The sequence below is a fragment of the Phycodurus eques genome, chromosome 11 (assembly GCF_024500275.1).
Source record: "Phycodurus eques isolate BA_2022a chromosome 11, UOR_Pequ_1.1, whole genome shotgun sequence".
Classification (NCBI taxonomy): Eukaryota; Metazoa; Chordata; class Actinopteri; order Syngnathiformes; family Syngnathidae; genus Phycodurus; species Phycodurus eques.
Window position 1 is genome coordinate 3,310,584 of NC_084535.1, and position 23,393 is coordinate 3,333,976.

General features: G+C 42.1%; 2 protein-coding genes across 8 annotated transcripts in view; both read right to left on the reverse strand.

Annotated features, from left to right (window-relative positions):
* Positions 1 to 9,985, reverse strand: part of LOC133409933 (mitogen-activated protein kinase kinase kinase kinase 3-like) — a 36,101-nt gene extending 26,116 nt beyond the window's left edge. For 3 of the 6 annotated variants that reach the window (XM_061690538.1, XM_061690537.1, XM_061690536.1), the window contains exons 1-3: positions 9,688 to 9,985; positions 700 to 757; positions 474 to 564 (exon numbers count right to left, since the gene is read on the reverse strand). In XM_061690538.1, the coding sequence (XP_061546522.1) occupies positions 474 to 564; positions 700 to 757; positions 9,688 to 9,786 (248 nt within the window). In that variant the 5' untranslated portion in view covers positions 9,787 to 9,985. The remainder of the gene's footprint in view (positions 1 to 473; positions 565 to 699; positions 758 to 9,687) is intronic. The other 3 variants (XM_061690541.1, XM_061690540.1, XM_061690539.1) reach the window with 1 other exon arrangement.
* Positions 9,986 to 10,229: 244 nt separating this feature from the next.
* On the reverse strand, positions 10,230 to 15,307 carry thumpd2 (THUMP domain containing 2). Of its 2 annotated transcripts, none has more exons than XM_061690544.1 (11): positions 15,112 to 15,307; positions 14,616 to 14,754; positions 14,325 to 14,546; positions 13,680 to 13,783; positions 13,173 to 13,250; positions 13,032 to 13,084; positions 12,850 to 12,937; positions 11,874 to 11,945; positions 11,617 to 11,731; positions 11,425 to 11,545; positions 10,230 to 11,357 (listed from the first exon to the last, which is right to left on the reverse strand). In XM_061690544.1, the coding sequence occupies exons 1-11, from the start codon at positions 15,220 to 15,222 to the stop codon at positions 11,075 to 11,077; spliced, it is 1,386 nt and encodes a 461-aa protein (XP_061546528.1). In that variant the 5' UTR covers positions 15,223 to 15,307; the 3' UTR covers positions 10,230 to 11,074. The 2 variants fall into 2 exon arrangements, with proteins under 2 accessions (XP_061546528.1, XP_061546527.1); XM_061690543.1 differs by having other exon boundaries at positions 10,235 to 11,357; positions 14,322 to 14,546.
* Positions 15,308 to 23,393: the final 8,086 nt, after the last annotated feature.

Sequence of the window (23,393 nt, forward strand, 5' to 3'; positions counted from 1 at the left end):
CATGCATTCCAACAACAAGCGAATGAACGTGAGAGGCAAATTGCGCAACCTAGCAGGGAAGATGTTATATGAAATTGACGCATTTATCCATAGCCGTCCATCATCTTCCAGCCCAAAAAAAAAACCTCCACTCCAATATAGACTGCATTCAGCTTTACAGATGCCATGTCTGCTCTGCTGGTGGACAATCGATCTGTAAATATGTATACGTACAATAAATCTGTATCCCAGTGGGATCAAATACTCAGTGGTGAGCGTTAATATTATTGTGGTTCTAATGTATCATACTGAGAGCTGTTTCTAATATTTTAGCTACTTTATGTTGCTATTGAGAGGGGCTACTTGTACAGGTATAACCTAATAAGGGGCAATTCTTCATATAAATCTATCGTTTTGCTTGCACATCTTTTCCTCCCGTTCCACATGCTCATCTAAAAAAAACACACAAAAAAAAACATGGAAAGTATTTTTACCGGAGATAGCTGCCAAAGTAGGCCACGATGTTGGAGTGTTTACAATCCTTCATCATTAGAATCTCCTGCTGGACAACGGCAAAGTCCTCCCCTGGAGAGAACACAGTGACACCGCATTAACTGACGGAGAAGCCGCCGCTTTCTCCTCATAGGGACATTGAAAACAAGGGGGAGGAATGAAGGGCTAAAGGGAGATGGCCAAAGTGGATGGAGGCAAAGTGCTCACCTGGCTCCAGTTTGATGACTTTGATAGCCGCCAGCTCCCCCGTGTTTACATTACGAGCCTGGAGGAAAGAGAGGCAGAAGAAGGGAGATTAGCAAGCTCTGAAACATACGGAGTACGAAATGCATGGTAGACTGCCAAAAAGTATCCCACTGTGCATCCTCCGATTGTTTATGATACTTATATATACCATGAAGGTAGCACAAGGGACTGTTTTGCATGACATTGACGCTATACAGGAATGTATGGACAGGAAATGGCGGCGTATTCCTGAAAAGCCGGGAATTCTTTGGTAAACGGCCTATCGGCAGGACACCGAGGAGGCAGATTTTACTATAAATAGCGAGCCGTGTTTACATCTGGCCGCAGCGCTGGTGAGGGAAAAGGAGTTCCTCTGTGAAACAAGACATGAATAAAAGATGATACGTACAGAGGAAATGTGAATCGCCCAATTCACTCGGGGGCAGAAGCATAGCCGCATAAAAATGAGTGAAAGTGAATGGGTTTCATCGCAGTTCAGGTTTTGTGCCCTTGTTACTTATTAAACCAGCTCCCTTGGACTGGAAAGCAGTATTGATAAGAGTGGTTGGAATAAAACTATATATATATATATATATATATATATATATATATATATATATAGTTACAGTATTTTTCCATTACATTTCACACTCTTTTTGGAGCCTCCCTGATGAGCCAGAGTAGTTCTTTACTGATGAGGACCAGCTACTAGGCCCGAGGCTGAAAACGCGAGCGTCAACTGCAAAACCTGCGCAAGCCACCGCAAAGACAGTAAATCGCTTGGATTTGATTGTCACTTGCGGATAGCCGCATTTCATCGGCAAGTCGGTGAATTACACTCGTCAACTTAGCGTGCAGATCCATGCGCGTGGCACATACAGCAGACACCTCGCCGACAACAAGTACATACGTAAACACAATTTAGTCCACCCTTAAAATACGTTCTAAGTAGCGAAAGTAGGCTATATCAAACTAGCTAACGTTACTTCGTGTTGGCGATCGTAGGAGTCCTGTTGTGGTACACTTTGGACTTGATCTTCTTTGATAAGTGTGAAGTGACCCAAACTCAATGTGGTATGTGCGACAGTAGTAACAGTCGAGGCAGAGATTCGGCATCCGATTAATAGTCGCTGCCCTGGCCAAATTACACGACAATTTTCAATTAAAAGATCCCCAAATGTGGAAAACAAGTTGGACAAATCTGATTTAGACCTTTAACAGTACTACTATATTAGACCAAGGTAGCGTGATAACGCTCGACCTTGAAGACAAGACATAGCAGCACATAGCAGCGCTGTACAGTTCTGAAAACACACGCCCTCATCGGCACTGCAGCCTCGCTTGCATATTTAGCCAACAGCTTGCAAACAACAGGCCGTGACATTTCACACAGCGCACCGCTCACTTTCTTGAGAGAAACCTTCTACAGAAAGTGACCTAAGGCAGAAACTACACGCTTTGAATAAAACACTTGAAATGTCAACACGCGGATATTTTTCAAACCCTAGCGACCGCAATGACAAAAAAAACCACACTTGTAGTTTAAACGTAGCAGGAATGCGAAGCGCTGTGCTTTCTATTGAGGCCACAAGTGGAGAACAGGGGAATGATTGACAGCACACAATACAAGAACACGTAACAAAGCCGTGGCAGGAGGGAGGAGACACAAAGACGCATCCAGAGGCGAGAAAGGAGACGCACACAACACAGCAGTGTGTTCGTTCGGTCTGCAGACGGATGAGAGCGATGACTCATAAGCGTTCGGTGGCACTGCTAAGGGCAACAAGCGCACACTTGAATGAGTCCAGTTGATTGTGTCTGGTATCACTTGTTACATCCATGCTGTGCTTGCTGAAAGTGTTTATATGCTTGATTAAATCATAGACCTATTTTTTTTAAATTATTATTATTATTGTTGTTATAAGCAACTACAAATGAATGAATGTGCAGCCATGTTAGTTGGATTTCATTCTCTCCAACACTTAGAATGCAGTTATACAGACCTCTGAGCACTTTATTAATGCACCCTTTCATTCACCCAATAATACAGACAAAAACCACACACAGTGTCTACTCTGAGCTGCTACAGAAGTCACACAAAACGGATTATATTAATTGTTCAACAATAATACATGATTCTTATATCTGTAAGTACTGTATGTTCTAAATCAATCAACAGTACCCTCATCCTTTGTTGTCGACCCTTAATTGCAGGGCAATAAATGGAAATCAAAGATTTGCCTTTAAAATTGCACAAAACATCCAACGGTGAGCTTCAGTTTTTGAGATTAATCCATTCCAAAATGTCTGACTGAAGCCAAACTGTTTGAAAATTGAAGCAATATTTCCCATAGGAAATAATATAAAATCCAATTAATCCATTCCAGAAATAAATAAAAAAATAATAATAATTAGACTAACTATAGTGTAACATACAGAAAACAATATAAAATAAATATGACTATTGAAATGGATACATGAACATTAAACATCAGTTTTACCTTTAAAGACTCTTGATGGTGTATGAAAGAGAGCGAGGAGGACAAGCTTTTGTTTAGAAGGCTAATCTGCCATTTTCATACTTTCCATGGAGTTCGTTCTTCGGTGTTTCTTGTCTTGATGAAAGGGCGACACTTGGAACTTTACTATGGTCTCATCATGGCCTATTGACCAATCGCACTCAACAAATGAGCACAAAAACCGTTTCGAAACGCTTCCGATGACCTTGTGGGGTGAATCAACAAGAACAATGGCGAACATATGTTTGCGCTTGTATGACAGTTAAATATGATAGGATGTTGTAAAAAAAAAAAAAAAAAAAAAGAAAAAAAAAGAAAAAGTGCCTGCACAGTTCAGAAATGGGGATAAACAAATACACATTACGTAGCATTTAGCGTGTAGCTTTTGGGGCCTTCTATTTGCATTGTGCGAGAGAAACATTGCTCATACCAGTCATTAGCACCTCGGGCACAATACGTGCGTGTAAAATAGTTGACACAGTGGTGTACCCGTGTGGCATTTCGCCCTCTTGTGACTAAGACCAAATGCTCACTTTACATTTTGTAACTTTTTTGAAGCAGGCAAAAAACCAAGAATTTATGCTTGTTCTTAATCTAGCGTGACTGAGGCCAGGTTAACCCACAACTGGAGACTGGTCAGGCGAATTCATTTGCGTAACCCCAAGCAGGTCAAAGATCGAGGCCTGCAGCCAAGTTGGATCGCTAAGTTCACACCTGAGCTAACAAACCACATGAAATTAATAAGTGTTCCATTAAAAGTGAATTCAAAAGTAGTCTGGTTTACTGGTATGATAAGCATCTGACTTAAGAAAACCAAATGTTACGGTTCACGCACAAAAAAATAAACCAAGAGACAGAACGACTCGATTGCAGGTCACTTGAAGTCCACACCCTGCTTCCATTTTTTCAAAAAAACTGCATTTTGTTTCGTGTGTGATAGGTCATAGGTCATCCAGTATAACTGAAATGAACCTAAAGAATGACAAAACTAATCAGTTGCAGCTCACCGTGTCCATCGTCCTACTTCACAGGACTTTTTTTGGGGGGGATCTTGCCCACCTCCATGACAAAATGTAAATCTTTCCCAGAATGAACAAGTGTGCCAAGTTTGATGGATTTTTGAGAACGAGGAAGCACTCAGCCATGAGAATGCCGATTCAATCAGCCTCAGAATGACAACGAACCTCATGTCTTTTCACCTCTAGTGGGTGAACAAGTGGAGGAAGAGTGACAAAAGCAGGATGGTTTGGGTGGCGGGCACCTCGCTTTAATGGCGACCGACCCGACGGCCATCTGCAAGGCTTGCGCCGGCACACAAACGCCGGGTCACGTTGGAGCCTTCTGCTCGGCCGTCTTCCTCTGCTAGCGCATCGCGAAACAATAGGACATGAGGGCCCTAGCGTGCGCGCACACACAAACACTCACATAAATAAAGGAAGCCAGGACTGTTGCATTCCTGCACCACAGTCGTCCAGATGTCTCACAAACACACAAGGCCTGGTGAGAGGAAATTGCTACTATAAGCACATTATAACTGCTACCGGCTTCAGCCTTGCATTAAACCCAGCAGGATGTACACTACAGAAACACACACACGCTTTAAAAAATGTTCGAGATACAGCACGTCGCTCAAACGATTTTTTTTTTTTGCCTTGAGTTAAAAGCAAAATTTGAGTTATGAGCTGTAGCTGTGACAGCGAACTACGCAACAAGTAGCGGTTTGTGACTAGTTATTTGGGGGAATTAAAATAAATAATAAAATAAATAAATAAAAAGGCTTCAAGCAGTGCATTGCCACGCCGAGTTGAGGTTTATTGTAAAGCTAACCACAGAGAATTACAAGTTGTGTCCAGTATTTAGTCAAAGGAGAGTCTTCTACCTTAATGCTAACACAATGCTAAACTCCATAGACATGCTAACGAAACTAGCATCAACGTCGCAGTTGCACTTGCAACACTAAGCAACGGATGTCTGAAGACAAACGGTGCAGCAACACGTAGACATATAGTATAACAATTTCCACAGGTATATATTATTTATCATTTTCAAAAAGCAACTAATATTACTGTAGCTTACTGAGCTTAGAAAACAATGTCTTCTTCATGTAAATCATTATGCATGTATTATATTGGCCAAGGGCACAAACCAGAAGGAGAAGCACAATATTAATGGACTTTGAAGCATGAAATCATGATGCACAAACTGTGTAATTCTTTAATTCTATTTAACAATGTCGTTAATGTATGTTTTCATACGGTACAATACTGTAGAATCTTTTTCTTATTGAAAAAAAAAAAAAACATTACCGACAAATTTGTTGATGTTTTTGGGGGGCTGCAACGAGTGTTTTGAGTTACGAGTCTGTTCATGGGATGAATTCAACTCCGAAATCAAGGCACCAAGGTACAAGCAGAAGGTAACGGCAACATTTTTTTTTTCTGGATCTGCGCCTTTATCCAGATCATCAAAATTTGAGTTTCATCAAAACATGTAGTGTTGGTGGGAAATAGGAACTGACTGAGACTGAAACCTCCTGTGGCCTATTTTGCATAACTATGCTCTAATCCTTTATTCTTAAATCTGCTAACAAAGTACACAAGTGACAGAAATGAGTTTTTAGGTGACTAGTGTGCTGGTCATGAAGTAAAGGCCATTGTGCAAATGTACTTCCTCAATCCGAAGCGGCGCTCATTGTCACCTTGCGGGAACAGGAACGTCATCCCTATTCAAACATCGGAGTCCGCGCCGCATCCTGTCTGATAGTAAATATTTGAGCGGCGCAGCTATTTTGGCCCGGCCATTGGGTGGCACAGGTATTGATGAAAGACGATGGGGAGCAAAACAAGCGTCGTTAGGTAGTAGACAGCATCGCAAGTCAATATAAATGTTTTGGCTTGAAGCACGACAAACCAGTCGGATCAGCACAACCTAAGCATGCCGACTGCATTGCTGAGTGGCAGAAACTCCAAGAATTGTATTGTCTGCTCAAGGACTTCAATTTACTGGAAAGCTGAACATGTTCACCTTTAAGAGTAAGGAATAGTGAAACTGTCACTATTCTTCTTCAGCGGTACGGCGAAATTCAAAAGCAACAAGATTGTACAGTGTTTAATATTGAGAAAAATAGGCTTCAAATGTCGAACAACAACTGTCGCTACGGACGACTCAGCATACCTCGCTCGAGCTATGTTTATCAAACCACAAAAGGATCAACTCTGAGCTCGGGCTTTTGCTTTTACTCTAGCTTATATTTTGGGTGGGGTTGAGTGCTAACATTAGCTAATGGCATTAGCTGCTACATAGCTGACTGCTATATGCACTGTACAAAGAGTGGCAAAGGTGGAGTGTATTATTAACATTTTTTAGGGATGTTTCCAGTTCAGGTTGAAAGCGAGTAGTATGGCAATTATATGATCAATGTAAGGTGCTGGCTTGCTAGGTGCTAACACAGCAGCCACTTTGTTTGGACTGAACAGCCTCGAAAATGTGAGAAAAGGTCACCCGGTATTCACCATGCCTCCAGGAATGAGAGACAGATTCCATCCATCCATTATTTTCTGAGCCGCTTCTCCTCACGCGGGTCGCGGGAGTGCTGGAGCCTATCCCAGCTATCGTCGGGCAGGAGGCGGGGTACACCCTGAACTGGTTGCCAGCCAATCGCAGGGCACACATAAACAAACAACCGTACGCACCCACATTCACACCTACGGGCAATGTGGAGTCTTCAATTAACCTAACATGCATGTTTTTGGGGATGTGGGAGGAAACCCGAGTGCCCGGAGAAAAGCCACGCAGGCACGGGGAGAACATGCAAACTCCGCACAGGCGGGGCCGGGGATTGAACCCCGGTCCTCAGAACTGTGAGGCAGACGCTCAAACTAGTCGCCCACCGTGCCGCCGAGACAGATTCCAAGCGTCTGAATTGAAAATGCTAACTCCCAGGATAGGTGTAATTGAGAGCCTCCGTTGCACACACGCGAGACGTCTCGATCGTGTGTCGGGAGGCCCGTCTTGCTCCTCTGGTGCGGCGCGACCAGCAGGAGGAGAAAAAAAGCACAGTAGCCGGCTTCACACGTTGCTTCCTGCTCAAACATTCCGATCCGAGCCGCAGATTTTCACACAGCGATAGAGCCAAATATAGGCATCAATGAGGTTTGCCGAGAAAGCCGCCTGATGCTTCGATGTCCCACCGGGTGTCATCAAGCCGAGTAGAGCAGCACCTCTAACGTCAACCTGAGATTTGGACTTCCAAACCAAAAATCGGCCAATAATGGACATCAATATTCGTAATGGTTTATTCCAGCTTTATTAGCACTACAGGCCATGTAATAATCAACATTTTAACATGAGTAATCGTCACACAGTAATACATTAAAATGCAATAAAACACTTTCTAAGCAGTGGTAATAAATGTCGCAATCGATCATAAAATGAAATCAAACACCAATGTCATGTAAAATTGTTTATATTTATGGCATTGATGTGTTTTTGATACAAATATTTATTGTAATGATGACGTCACCGTCGTAGGAACGGAGCGCCATCATAAACCGAGGTTCCTCTGTACTGGCTTGCAAGTTTGTCCACCGGATGGCGCTACTTTTCACTTTATTCAAAGCATGCAGCAAAATTTCATCAACTTTTTATGGTTTATAGTTTGCCTCTCCAGAACTGTCGCTATTGATGTCGGACAAGGGTGCGCACTCCCACTAATTACGCAAACACGGCATCTAATCGGTCACTCAGACATGGCCAAGACAATGCAGGGGTCCTCCGTGCAAATTAAGGGTTACGTCACAAAGCCAAACATGTACACAGTACATTACAAGAGTTCTGGGTTCCAAAACGTGAACATCAAAGACTTGTTATTCTTGAACATTTGCTGACAATTGTGCCGAGAACAACTGTATGCAAACTGCATGACAAACTACGACATGATAACAGGTCGAGTGGGGTGAACAGCAAGTTTGTCAGAGCCTGAGTGGTTGTAACAAGCCAAGATAAAGTGCCTAAACTTAGAACCGCACATGATCTACTCCAGCAGGGGAGGCATGCGAAATCCGAAACACATGCACACACACAAAAAAAAATAATTAAAAAAAAACAAAGCTGCAAAAATCAGCCCAAAAATAGAAATAAATAAGAAATCCAACAACAACCATTGGAAATGTTGTGTTGTTGTTGCATTTTAGGATGTGTCGACCACAATAAAAGAGTCCTGGAAGCGGACCAGACATCATCTCCAAATTGTATTAAGAATGTTTAATGTTTCACAAAGCTGCAGCGTGCCAACTGTGACTGTAGTTTACTGGCGGCCGGAATGTCATTTGGAAACAAAACAACCACATACCTGAGACTTTAATAAGTACGCATGCGCAAAACAGATTGTAAATTACTGTGGCTCGTGTGGTGTACAACAATATTTCTAATCCTTTGACATAAACAACTCTCAGTATATACCAATAATAATGAGCATTCTTCACTTTGTACAGCTGTACTCGGTGACGCCGAACAAATTGTTACTTTACAAGGCATTTTTAACATTCTCAAATTTTGTGCATGATTAAAATTTGTCAACAACAGCAATAACAGCTCCCTGAGTTAATTTGTTGATGTTGTCATGCAATTAAAAGACCGTCAGGGCCAGGGGTCTGCTTACACAGCATCAGCAGGGCCCTGGCTGATTGTTGACCACAATGATAACGAATATAAATCACAATAAACCAAACCCACGGCTAATTCATAGTGTCGTTTACTTCTGTAATAATCCTATCTGAATTTGTTAGTGGTGTTACGAAGTGGAGGAGAGCAAGAAATCCTGCCAATGTTGTTGTTATGGAAGCTTGTTGTTGAGTTGGCTTCTGGGGGGGGGGGCTCACGACAGCTGTCAACTATATTCATTTTACCGACAGCTGTGCAAAAAGGTGAGCGGCTGGTGCCCCCCCCGGTGAACATATAAGAACCTAAATCAAGGATCGTTGCGGTTTTGTGACATTGTTTCCCCCTACGGGGCAGCCGGGGTTAGCATCACGAAGCTAACGCCAATCGACTGAGTCCATTTTCGGACAGCTCGCTTTCCACAAGCCCGCTATCCGGTTGCTATTTTCCTTCGGACGTATTTTAACCGAACCGCGCTACCGAAACGTTGTTAAAGCCGAAATTCTAGCGAAAAGAGGTGAATTTAATAAGGCAAGTCTGCCACAAGCAGGCGCTAAAGCTAGCGTGAGCTACAATTGACGCACTTTTGTACGGCCCACAGCTTCAGGTGGTAACAGTTACAACGTTTGGCCTTTACAGATAGTGACGTCGGTGGCAAAAACAAACAAAACAACAAAACATAATTTCACATATGCGGCCACCACCCCTGCATGGCCGATAATGGAAGCCGCTTCTTCCCCCACTCCCGCTACAGCTTTTATTTATTAATTATTATTATTATTTATTTTTTTACCTTGTACACATCTCCGTAAGTGCCGCTTCCTATCCTCTGGATCAGCTCGAAATCCTCCTGCGGATTGCGGCGGGACAGGTCGACGCTGGCGTTCATCATGGCCAAGTGCCGCTCGGGGCGCCGGACGACGCGCGCGGTTGACGGACACCGTCGATGTTATGTGCGAACGCGGATAATTGTCGGAGAGGGGAAGAAAAAACAAACAAACAAACAAACAAACAAAACAACAACATACGGCGTCAGAAAATAGCAGCCCGAGCCCACTCCTGCTCAAACATGGCGGCCACTGCGCAAGGAGCATGCGCAGTGGCCGTGCCCTCTTCCATGGAGCCTGAGCAAAGCGCATACGCCGCACACAAATCGGCTCTCGTATATTAGGAAATATTAAACAATAAAACAAATATAATGCAGCAAAAAAAATAAAAAAAAATAATAATAATATAGCAAAGATAATGAACAAATCTATAATTAAGATTTTTGGAACTAAATTCCTATTTCTTTCAGAATCCCAACTAGTTTGTAAAGCATTTTAACCGAGAGGACTCGCACCGTGCTTCACATAGTTCAAATATAGTCATATATGTAGAAAATACTGAATCACAGAATTTTACAATGTTGAGGCGCCCTCCAGTGGTACGCAAAAGAATCACTGCCTCAGTAGACATGTTATAGTTAACTTTTCAGGTCAATACATTTTAGTGCATTTGTTAACTACTGTGCAATAAATTTTTTATTTCAGAATAAATCTTTCTTTTGACCAACACTTAGGCCTCCTACGTTTGTGTAGTTGAATGTTGGTCAAGAGGGTGGTACTTGGTGTAAAAAGTTTGAGAAGCACTTTCCTAAGTCATTTTTAACTTCCTGGTGAGACTCAAATCGAACAAAATCCGTCACGGACAGTGATCGTGTGGAAAAGAGGCCTTATCCGAGTTGCTGCGTATTCAGCAGTTGGGTGAGACGGCATCAAAAATCACAAGTGATTGGCTTAAGGGGAAGTGAATAGAAAAGCTTGTAAGTAAGCGAGCCCAGAGTGTGGCCGTGTCTGGCCCCCGCACAGTTTAACTAGGCTAAGCGGGGCTAAACGCAAGCAGATGGCAGCATTGTGATTGGCTCAATGTGACGTCACAAAAATAGTTTCCTAACTACTCTGACAAGTCCGGTTTATCCAAAACGTTACTTAAGTAACGGCGTAAATGTAGCTCGTTGCTTGCCACCGCTGTAGACTAACCTGTAATGTTGCAAATCGTCCCTTCATTCTCATTTATTCCTGTAAAGTCCATTTCCCATTGAATTTTGCAACCCTAACTGGGACACGTGAATAACACTTTTGTATTACTTTTAATTTTTTAAAAAGTAGCAGTAATAGAAAATGTCCAGGACTGATAGATTAAGTGTGTGTTTTTATATATTTATGTACAAGTCCATCTATGGCACCTAAAGTGAGTCTTCGAGTGGCCACGTGTTTCAGAGAGGCGAGAGGGGGACACGGCTCGGTCGTCGGCCCCGTCGGAGGCTCTGTTCCCTGGGTAAGAGTTGGCGTGACCCCCTGGGATCCGGAACGCCTTTCCTGATTCGACTGTCCAGGGTCGTGGCGCGCGAGGATTTTTTTCAGGACAAACGACAGCTGAGGACTCAGGAGGAGCACCAAGCTTCCACCGACTCGGAGGACTCTGCAAAGTACAGCGACGTTAAATTGCGCTTTCCGTTACCAAACCGTCGGTCTCGGGTTCAACGGACCTCTCCATCTCGGCCAGGATGAGCGGCAGACCGGCAGCCGTGCCGGTTTTGGTGCCAAACTTCCTCCCGAATGGCAGGTCACAGACCACCGCGTCCACGCTCGCACTCGCGAGAGGCATATCTGCCAGAGGAGATGTTTTGGGAATTATGGGAAAACGACATTTCTGATGATTTTGTGATCATTTTCCCCACCATTAGATGAAGCTTTTATGAGGTGTATCCTGTCTCCCAGCTCCGCGAACGCAACATTCTCACTGGCTTTGTGGAGCTGTCCATCATCGAGATCCAAACCCAGGAAATAAGACAGCTGGAAATCAAACACACACAGACAGAGAGAGAGAGAGAGAGAGAGAGAGAGAGAGAGACAGACATTAACGTGATATTATTATTTGATTTACATTACAATCGTGCCGATGAAGTTGCACTCTAATGCAGTAATAATTATTGACCTTGTGATCCTGCGCCGCTTCGATTAAGATGGTTCCTACTCCGCACATTGGATCGAGCACAACGAAACCTGACTGGAAAATATAAAGCATACTGTTATTAATGTTCATTGATACACTTTACTTTTGAAATACGAGTACATAATTATTATGATTATATTGTATTTAATTATACAATAAACTACAAGACAAAATAATAGTTTTTCATATATATATATATATATATATATATATATATATATATATATACATATTTTATCTTCTACTGTTTGTAAGTATAAACATATATCCTCCTCGATTCATGACAGTGTTATTAATTTTTAATTGTATCTTATAATAAAAGCAGTATATTATTATATTAAATCAGATCAATCACAATATAACTAATACTTGCAAATAAAATCCGTTTGCATTGTAAATATTATTTATGCACACAGATATTCCAATTTATATATTGTATTTGGTATGATAAAATAATAGTGTAATAAAGTAAAATAACAGTGATATCAGAAATTTATCACAAGAGCAATTAATGATATTCAGACGTTTTATGTTTTTTTTCTTCTAACTGTATAGAAGCAATTAAAAAAAATCAAAAATCAAATTCAACTGCATGCTTTTTTCATGCATGCACATTGATAATATATTTAAGACAAATACAAACCAATAACAAAAAATACAGTGGCTAATAAAAGTGATTATCGTCATGAAAATGATATTGGGGTATATGGAACAGTAATTCATAAAAAAAAAAGGGTTTGATATAATTGATTGATTTAAAAAAAACAATAGATAAATAGTCAATTAAATAAAAAGAAATTCAAATAACAAGTAAACAATTCAAATAATCATTTAAAATTGAATAAATAAGAATCGATTACATAATAACTTGAATTTACACCCTTCTCCTGTCCCAAAACAAAATGTGGTATTAAATCATAAAGAAGCACACAGCCCAATTGTAATTCTCGTTGAATACCTGAATCTGAGCCAGTTCGGCCATAGCCCAGGCAACTGTGGACCTCAGTCCTGTCGTTTTGATGTAGCACCGATGAGCGAGAGGTAACCTGACGCGAGACAAACAACACTTAGCGGTGCAACTAAAATCAAAACACGATGCATTCAAGGTCTCCTTTTGGCGGCCATTCAGCGAGTGCTAACCTGGTTAGCGGTATCCCGAGCAGACAATAGTCATCTCTCAAGTATACGGTAATCTGCCGAGAAAAGAACGAGCAGTTCTAAACACCATTCAAACTAATAGAACACAACACTAATTATTTTTTAAAAATGGATTGAGTTTACCTCAATGTGAGGGTTCCTCAAGTCAACCTTCCAGCCCAACTTTCCACTCAGACTGCCTCCCAACACTTTGCTCACCTCCTTGTAATACAAAACAGTGGGAAATACAATACAAAATTAATATTTGAATAATGTACGCGGCAATACTTGGATGAATTCACTCGTAGGAGTTTGCCAAAGTACAAGCTCGAAATGTCTGCTTTAAACCAAAATGGCTGATTTCCTGCATGTTCAATTCCGGACACGGGTCCTTGAGACTTTTTCGTCCGTCCTGTTATAATAAACATATCCACCTGATTTCGTGTCAATCAGGGAAATCAACTGAAATCAATTGGTGAGCTTTGGAGAGGTCACCCCTATGGATTCTCAATTGGGTTTAGGTCTGGGGCTCTGGCTGGAGCATTCTAAAATGGCATCACCGGGCTGCTGGTGAAACCTCTTGATGTCATCTGTACAATGATTAGATTGATGCAAATGGTGTTTTTAACTGGAAAAATAATATGAGGGTACCCAAACACTCAGACAGCGGGACAGAGACCCGGAACACTTGCAGCTGATCCGGAAGGAAAGTGGGACAGAATGCTGGTTAGCTTGCGGCGCTGTTGTATCCCGGCCTGAATAAAAGAGTGAAACTACAGTAAAATAACACAACTGAGTAAATATAAATATCAGACTCTGAAGTTGCGATCAGGCCTGGTTTAAACTAACTAAAAGTATTCAAATGGGGATTCAACTTTTTTTAAACATTAAAAAAAATATCTACCTTTTTATGGCTCAAAGTTATAAAAAAAAAAAAAAAAAAAAAAAAAAAAAAAAATGGGATAAAACTTCTTTTTGTACATTTAAAAAAATACATCTAGATTTTTACAGGTCAATTTGACCCACATTATAACAGGAAGGTTAAAATTTAAAAAAAATTAAAAAGCGATAAAACATTCTTTGCACATTTATTTATATATTTAAACAAGATATTGATGGTTTTGTAAGATACTTTTGAATATGCTATATTAAATATTGACCAGGGACTGACACAAAGAGGCAAAAAGGGGGCAGAATCTCCACATTTTTGATGGCTAAACACACAGCGGGTCACAGTGACTCGTGAATATTTTTGGTGTACCCAAGACACAAACATAACAGAAGCATAATTACCACATTTTCCCGGAGTAAAGTCATCTCCACAGTCCATCTTTCTCCTTTTCTTCATTATTTGGAAGTCACCTGCATTTTCCTCCTCCTCTCCCCGCAGCTCCTCACCCTCGCTCGCCTCCGTCCTGTCTGCTACCACCCCCTGCAGGCGCCTCCACGTCATTACAGCACCGGTCCACTCTTGTCGGTGCCCCAACAGCGTGGACTGCAGCACAGAGGCGACTCTGGCTGTGAATGTAGCGGGCAAAAACCATTCAATTCAGCATCATCTCGCGTGCTGTTTTGTGTGGTTGCTACCTGGGTTGGCGTGAGCGGACAGCTTGAGAGGCGAGTCTCGCTTCAGCAAAAGGAAGAGCCTCTCCGCCGACTTGAGCGCCTTCACTCGGGTGATGTGTGCAGAGGAGCTGAACAACACTTTACCTTGCAAGCGCTCAATCTGCCAAACAATCACGTGTGTAGTAGGGACGAAGCAGTCTGCAAACAAACACTTGACCCCTCCCCACACTTTTCATTTCACACACGCCCTTACCCATTTAAATTGCCCCTGATGAACGCCAAATAAAGCTCAGTTGCTCAAGAAGGGGTTTCCTGACATTTTTAACAGAAGCCTGAGGGGTTTTACCCTGATAATAACACAATTTGTTCCCCCCCAAAATTCCAAAAATACAAGATGAAAATGCAATATAGAATGCAAATTGTATCTTTTGGTATGTTTTCCCTTGCTTCATTTAAATGATAATTTACAAATATTTTGGGTGCTTTGGAATTCTTTTACGTAGCAGTCTCCACTCACGTCCTGAGCCACCAGTTTCCGCGTCACCTCGTCGACTACAAACTGCTCCATCCCGGAACCAGCCGTGCAAAAATAGCGAATTACACTCGCTTCGTTGCTTATGTTATCCATTTCTTCACTTTGAAGTATTTTCTGACGGCAAAAGGAGGAAGAAGTTCATCCTCGGTTCGTGTTAACCGCCATGTTGGCTGATTTGTTTACATCGGAAACGGAAATGCGTCATCAAGATGCGCTTCAATTTCTGCTCCAGCAGGGGTCTCTTTTGGACAACACGTCGAATTTATGACGTTTCCATTACGAAATGTTATATGAAACTAAGTACAAATGTCTCCAGTAGATAGTTATTTTATTTAAAATGGTTTCATTATACAAAAACATTTTTCAGCTTTCAAACCTTTCCTGGTTTAATTTAAAGGCACCTATTTGGGAAGATTGACTTTTAATAGCGTGGTGCCGAGACTTACGAGTTGAATTCGTTCCGTAAGCACTTTCCATCCTTTTATTGCATCTGTTACAGGTTTCGTGTAATGTGTTTGACATAAGTAAATTGCTTGTTTAAGTGAAGTACAGTATTTAAAAAAATATAAATGTCATGACGAAGCACCACACGTTCTTCTCTTTTATTGTTTTACGTGAAAATGGGTGCCTCGCTGAGAAAATAAAAATAATCTAAGGAACTTTTATTCTGAGATAAATTCATTTTTAAAATTGGTTTAATAGTGTGAGCGCTCATAAATGCACACAAACCATAACCCAATTCGAAGTCATTTCTGTGTAGTGACTTAATTGACTAAAGGGGCTGATGCACGAACAAGACACACTCATGGGCTGTGGCCTTTTTAAATGGCATTCCCCCTTTAGGCCTCGCTTCAGGACTAAAGTGACCCAGGGGTCAGTTGAAAATGTCATGGGAGCAAAACGGAAGGTCAGATCGCCATGCTTTTGCCTTTTTTTAGATTATGTTATATGATATTATAATGTGGGATGTTGAGTGGTTAGCACGTCAGACTTAGCAGTTTTGAGGATCTGAGTTCGAATTGCATCTACGACCTACTTCGGCTTCCTCCCACATTCAAATAAATAAATAAAACAATGCATTTCAAGTTCATTGAATACTCTAACTTGTCCATAAGTGTGAATTTGAGTGGTTACGCTTGACTGTCGATGCAATTGGCTGCCGAAATGTATCGATGTGCCTCAGAACGAGATCGTATGTTTTTTTCTTTTTAGACTTTTAAAAATCAATACGAGCGTTTGGGTCACTGAGTTTAGAAAATGTCAGTGGAGTTTTTGCTGTTCTCATTAAATAATGGATTTTTATTCTCTTTTTTTGGGCCATGAAAAAAACATCTGATTGCAAATTCTTAGCACTGTGCGCCGCAAAAAAACAAAACAACTTTTGTTACCTTTAAATATACATTTACACGTCATATATATGTGTACGTATATGTCGACTACTTTAAACGGCCAAAATACAGCATACTGTACGTTTATACAGCGAAGACAGCCTCGGGGTCAAATTGACCCACTTGAACACTTTTGCACAGGACAAATGTCATCATCTTTCTATCATGTTTCAATATGGAAAAAAAGTTCATTTAAAGATGTCAAACATGTAATGAAAGATGAAAAATAATATGAGAATTAAATCCATTCTGTTATATTGTGGGTCAAAATGACCCATATGAATGTTTAATCTGTGTCGTAAATGATAACATTTCTTCTGATGGCCTCATTTTTGTTGTTTTATTGTTTTATTATATAAATTGGAACATTAGTTCAATTGTTGTAAATTATTTATTTGTGGGTGGGTGGGGGGGGTTCTTGACATGCCCCAAAACTCACCAATTTTTTTCAAGTGTTACAAAAAACCTTACTGAGGAGCACCCCCTTGACATTTGACAAAGAAGTTACATAAGATTGCACTTTTAGTCTATACATTCTTTTCTGTTGGCCCTGGCACGGATGAAATGAGTTGAACGCTCAGCAGTACGTCAGCCAGTGGCAAGCGTGTGACACGGCATCCATTTTGCGTGTCCACTTAGCGGCGGCGGGGCTAATTACACCAAATGGCGGCAGCGGCAGCAGCAGGACAGCAGAATTGATATCGGCGTTCCGCGCGGGCACGTTGCATATCACAGCCCGCTGAAAGCTGTTGCGTGGGCGACGTCGCAAAGAAAAGCTGAGCAGCAAGAGAGCCATTCGTCTCGTTTGAAATGTACATGCAGAGAGGCTTTCAGGCTCATTATAATCACCATCCATCTCACAGGCGCACGTGACAAATTTTAAGGCCTTTAACGCGACTCTGAAAGGCAGCGAAATTATAAGGCAACCTGCCAAGTTTGCATAATTTCACATGAGATGGATGCAAGTGCCACTTTTTTAATCAAATTGCATGATTTCACAAAGGGAAAGGGTTCTATTTTTGCTTCCTTTACAGCGATTACGTGTAAAAAGTCAACCATGATTTCAAAGTACCTGTTGAAATTATGGCTTCTATTATGTGCGTTTTTCAGGTACAGCAATAATGTTCCTGGGTCAGTTTGACCCGTTACCCAAAAGTGTGATAAAACGCACGAATCGTAAGTTATGAATTGCTACCTCCATGAGTAAAAATGCTTCCATGTTTAAAAAAAAAAAGAAATTTGGGGCTTCTTTTCAACTCTGGGCTCTGCTTCAGCAAGTAGATGCCGCTCACCTAGTGGCAACGCCCTCGCTCATTAGAGTTCTTGGGGTATTTTTACATAACATTATAGACTAAAAGACCTGGGAAGTGTTAAATTGTGAAAAAAATACATATGTCCTTCTTTGAGGGCAGTTTTGATTTTTCTTGAACCACAAAGACCTCCGTTATGTTTACAATCAGCGTATGTGCTTGTGTGTGAGTCTGTGGAGGAAAAATGAAACAGTCATTGAGCAATATGAGTTAGAAATCCCCGCAAGACAACTTAAGAGGTCAGTTTGAGGCTAAAACCTTGTTTTCTTGTCTTAATCTTCCCCCAAATGTTCCGACTTGGCTCACCTCATAAGTAAGAATTGGGATTAACGCGTCTGGCCTCCACGTCATCATTTTCCTTTTGCTGTGTCATCTCCTTCCAATCTCGACCTGACTTCCCCTTTCCTCCCTCATCCTCTTTTTATTAGGTTCCTTGCAACAACGTGTTCCTCTCATCTTCAAAGTCTAATGCAAAAGAGACCTGTAAAAGAAGAAAGATGGAGTCCAAGTGAGAGATGACTGCGCATGTGTGTGTGTGTGTGAGACATAAGCCTTATATGAATAAATATCCCTTGCTCCTAGAGGTGTGCGACGCGTGTCAGCAATGAGTCAGCAACTAAAACAACAACACACGTCAACACTTGCAAGTGAATGAGGGAGGGGCAGTGCGGAAAAGGTGCGGCGCATGATGACATTGAGAAGGTGTGGAAACATGCCTTTAAACAAAAATGAATTATCATTTATACCTGTTGGCTATTGGCAGGAAATTGTAATTGTTTGCTTTGCAATAGATTTGAGGCGTTTCTTTTCCCCCCCTTTGCAGAAAACATCCAATATTTGGGTCCCCATAAGTGTTTGGACTGGAAAAGTAATAGTGCATCAGTGTCAAAAGAGCTACAAATTTTGTTCTTGATTGTGTGAAAATTTTATGAAAAATAGACATTCTATTTAGTGCCCTTAAGCAAAAATACTCTAATTTCAAGCAAAACGAAGTCCATTTTTTGCTTCTTAAACGTGTTTGGACTGAGAAAAGTAATAGTGCGGCCGTCTCAAAAGACCGGTACATTTTGTGCAGAGACAACAGGAAGCAGAGCTGGAGGTGGCGGAAATCAAGATGTTGACGTTCGCTCTCGGAGTGACCAGTTTGGATAAAATTAGAAATGAGCTCATCGGAGGGACGGCCAAGGTTCGGTGTTTTGGAGACAAAGTTGAAGAGAGCAGACTTCGACACGTTTGGACACGTCCAGAGGAGAAAAGGTGAGTATATTGGTAGAAGGATAAAGGATGGAGCTGCCAGGCAAGAGAGCGAGAGGAAGACCAAAAGAGAAGGTTGATGGATGTCGTGAGGGAAGACACGAGGGCACTTGGTGTTGGAGAGGAGGATGCAGGAGATAGGCTGACATGGAAAAGGATGGCGCGCTGTGGCGACCCTGAACGGGACAAGCCGAAAGGAAAAGCTTATAAGGTGCCATGAAGCAAAATTCCCACATTTCCACCCATAAATTACAACATTTCTGTTCTGATAAGTGTTAGGACTGAGAAAAGTTGAAAACTTTAAAAGAGCTGCACTGCACATTTTGTCCATTGATTGAGTGCATATTTGTTCAGAAAAAAAAATGCTATTACTTGATTGTGCCTCTGAAATTGACTGCAAATGCAGAGATGCTGTCGCCAAGCAAAAATGCCTTGAAAACAAAGGAATTAAGGACTATGAACAATATTCATATACATTGTCGCATACCATAACAATCCCCTGATATCATGCAACTGTGCCCCCTAGCGGCTGTATGCAGCAAAGGGCTGAAAACTGAGGGACATGATCCCGATCAAATTGCTATGTTTCTGTTTCGATATGTTTTAGGACGCAGGAAATTAAAAGCTCACTCGTCTCAGCAATGATGCATACTGATTGATAAATCGACATGCTAATAAATGCTGTTAATGGCAGAAAAATAATCGCGATCCGAAAACACCCCGCTGGGAGTAACCTGAGCTGCAGTCAAGAGGCGTGTCAGTCCACCCAGCCCTTGTCCCGGATAACAAAGAACATCTCCGACGGCTCCTCAATTCCCACACCCTCTTGCCCCATATTTAATCGAGTGAAGGAAGAAAAAAAGAAACACCACCTACCAAGGCCTCACTCTGCTCCATTTAGCTAAATAAAAAGCCCTTGGCCTATTTGTCAGTTTGTAGCTATTACTTCCAATCCCATGGTGCCGCTGACTTCTTCTGCTCCTTCAGCGTAAAGAGGATTAGTTGAAATTGCATCCACTAAAAGATAGCGCTTGAAGAAAAGTGCTTAATAACTCTTCAAAGGTTGGAAATCCAATGGGGTCAGTGGGCTTTAAAGGGTCCCCTCCCAGTATTGGCAGCAGGGCCTGTTCCCCGTTGCTAGGGGGAGGTCTTCTCTTACGGCTCAGCTAAATTCTGCTCTTGCAGTCTTGTCTTAGAAGAACTCTACTGCAGCAGGAAAAGGAAGTAGAACAGGAAGCTGGGAAGAGGCCGGCCGGCTCAAAAACCACACGACAAAGAGCTCAAATGTGACAGTAACGCTGCATTGTTTTGTGACGTGTTAGCTTAGCATCTTAGCCGCTACCCTGGGCCAGCTGCTGTCCTCAGGAGAGGAACTCTCTAGGGTGAAACGTGCCGTTGGTGCCCTCCTGTACCGGACCATGCTGGAGGGCGGAGCTGTACCCGACCCTCGGTGCAGCGCACCCCCTGCTGCTGACCAATCGCAACGAAGTCCCCCAGGCCCGCCTCCAGGAGCAACTTCTGCAGGTTATATCCCAGCATATCATCGCAATGTCATTGAAACCGTGCAAATATGCCCGACTGAAGTGCTTGGAGGTCATGCTGTGACATTGTTGGATTTATCTCACCCGACATTATAATAAATAGACACAAAAGGAATGAAGACGCTTGTTTCTTTTTCTCATGAGGAGGGCGCATGGGAGATTGTTCAGGTTACAGCCTCTCAACACGCTCTAAACAATCTCCCCCGTCGCTCCTACATTTATTTGAAAATAGGAGGGTTCTACAAGACACAATGTTCTCAGCACTAAGACACAACACAAAACATGGGACCAGACCAACTACCTGTCACGTCCTCGACCACATCCGATCACGTCCTTGGTCAAGGCGCCCTTCCATCGGATGATGCTGAGTCATCTTCTTGAAGGCGAGACATCTTTCTTTCTAAAAATTGTCCATAATACTCATGCAAGCTAAGCAAATAAATGATAACTTCTACAATATATCTAGCATTTCCCTCCTGTTTATCATGTATTTGCACACATTCTCATATCATCTTACAGTCACTTCATTTCGATTTTTTAACTGTAGAATCCTTTTTATGAAACAAATACATTTACACTCAGAGTAAATTTGTCACACACTGAATGTTGTAGTTTAAACATCGTAATCATCTGGATCAGGAAACAAATCAGTTAAAGCAAAATCATCATCATCTTTATCATCAAACAGTAATGGATACATCAGCTCCATACGGTTCTCCATGGGGGTTATGGCTGTGGTGATTAATTTACTGATTAAAGCCCGAATGCATGGGCTACAACAACATCCACAAAATGTCAGAATGGCTGCAAAAACAGCAATTGATATGAATATTGGTGAAATTAGGGTTTTATATTGACCAAAAACGTCCATCCAGCTGTCCCACAAAGAAGTGTCTACCCCAGAGTGGCTCTTCATCTTGTGATTGAGGGTCCGTAGACCATCGATGGCTCCGGTCAAGCTGCCATCCGAAGCAGTATTGTTTGGAATGTATGTGCAACATTGTTCTCCAAACATACCGCAAACACCTCCCTCTCTTGCGAGGAGCATTTCGACAGCTATGCGGTTCTGGAACGTCATCAAAGAGGTAGCTTTGAGCTGCTCATGTACAGCTTCCAACCCACTCTGAGTCCAATTTCCTAATCTCTGTACATTGAAGTGGATATAGTTTATCCTATCAACGTTTTGATTAATCGTACACCACCAGCATATGAAAGACTCAAATCCTCCTGCAACTTGGTCAGCCAATTTGTATTGATTTGGAACCCCACGAGGAACACCTATGGCGTCGATGTACGTCGGATTATTTTGCCCCTGCCAGGACAAATCTCTTTTTTGTCTATGTTCTAGATTAGACAAAAAACATTGGTGCCCTTTCCATTAAATCTTGAACAGGCATAGGGTATACTGACACATGCAATATCACAGTGACAATTGCGCACAATCCAGATATATCTTTAGGTAATCTATCAAACAGTCTTATCATCTCCATTGCTGTTTTGTTTTTGATCGACTTCCTATGTTGTAGCCTCGTTGACTGAGAATAGTAATAGCACAAATGTCTCAAAAGAACTGCGTATTCTGTCCTATAGTGAGTGCAAATTTGTTTAGGGACAGACACGCTATTGTGTGCCTTTTAGCAAAAGACTCGACTAACGAACTAACTTTTTTTTTTTTTTTTTTTTTTTTTTTTTAGAACAAAGTACTGTAGATGACGATAGAGACTGAACATAAAACACAATAAATAAATGTGTTTTGAGTTAGGAGCGTGGTCACTGAATGAATTAAACTCATAAGTCAAGGCGGTTTTGGACTGAGAAAAGTAATAGCTAAATTTGTTGACAAATTGTGGCGCATGTTAATTAATCAGCATAAATGTTTGTGCCTGGACCCAGCTGCAGGGTGACATTGGCAACAGGGCACCCACCTACCTGAGGGATTTGATTGGACGACTGTCATCGTTCTCGGACGAGCCGCGTCTGGCCGGCCTGCTGGGAATGGTCGTAACCGCGGTGATGGACCTGCTTGTCCTGTTCATCGTCGTGCCAGGTTAGCGCTTGTTGCGATAGATGATCATGGAACTCTCTGGATGGACGTAAAATGAAACGCGATCTCCAGCAGAGAGTGCGCGAGTTCCAAGACATCATGGAGGAGTACTTGAAACGCTGCAAGATCAACCCGGCCGATAAAACGCGACCGATCCAGGATTCTCGGAGAACGGAGGTCCAGCTCAGCCTGACCCAGCTGAAGAGCCGCCTGCTGGGCAAGACAGTTTGAATTCACCGTGACTTCCCGGCGAAACGTCGCGGAGATGTCTCTGCAACCAGCGGAGACTCGAGTCGCCGTCGGGTCGCCAACTGGTCTCCGGGCCAGTGAGATAGACTCTTTAAAGTGTCGAAAAGCATACAACAGGTTAGCCAAGAAGAAGTGGGACACTGAGATGACCGAGTAGCGGAGATGAGAATATACAAAGATGCGACGTCAGGCGAAGATAACGGTAGCGAAGGTCTGTACCAGTTCGCTAGACAGTGACACAGCGAAGGTAAGGTTACGCAGCAGGGCCGACTGATTAAGAACAGAGATTGAAATGTGTTGACTGGTGCCAGTAGTGTGTGTGTGTGTGTGTGTGTGTGAACGACGGAAAGAAGATAGAAATGTTAGCTTAAAATAAAATATCGCATAGCCACGCACGCTTCACTTCTATCACATCTCCTCCTCCATCTTATAAGCAAAGCCAAGGGCTTTCTGTTGCAACTACTTTACGTCCAAACCA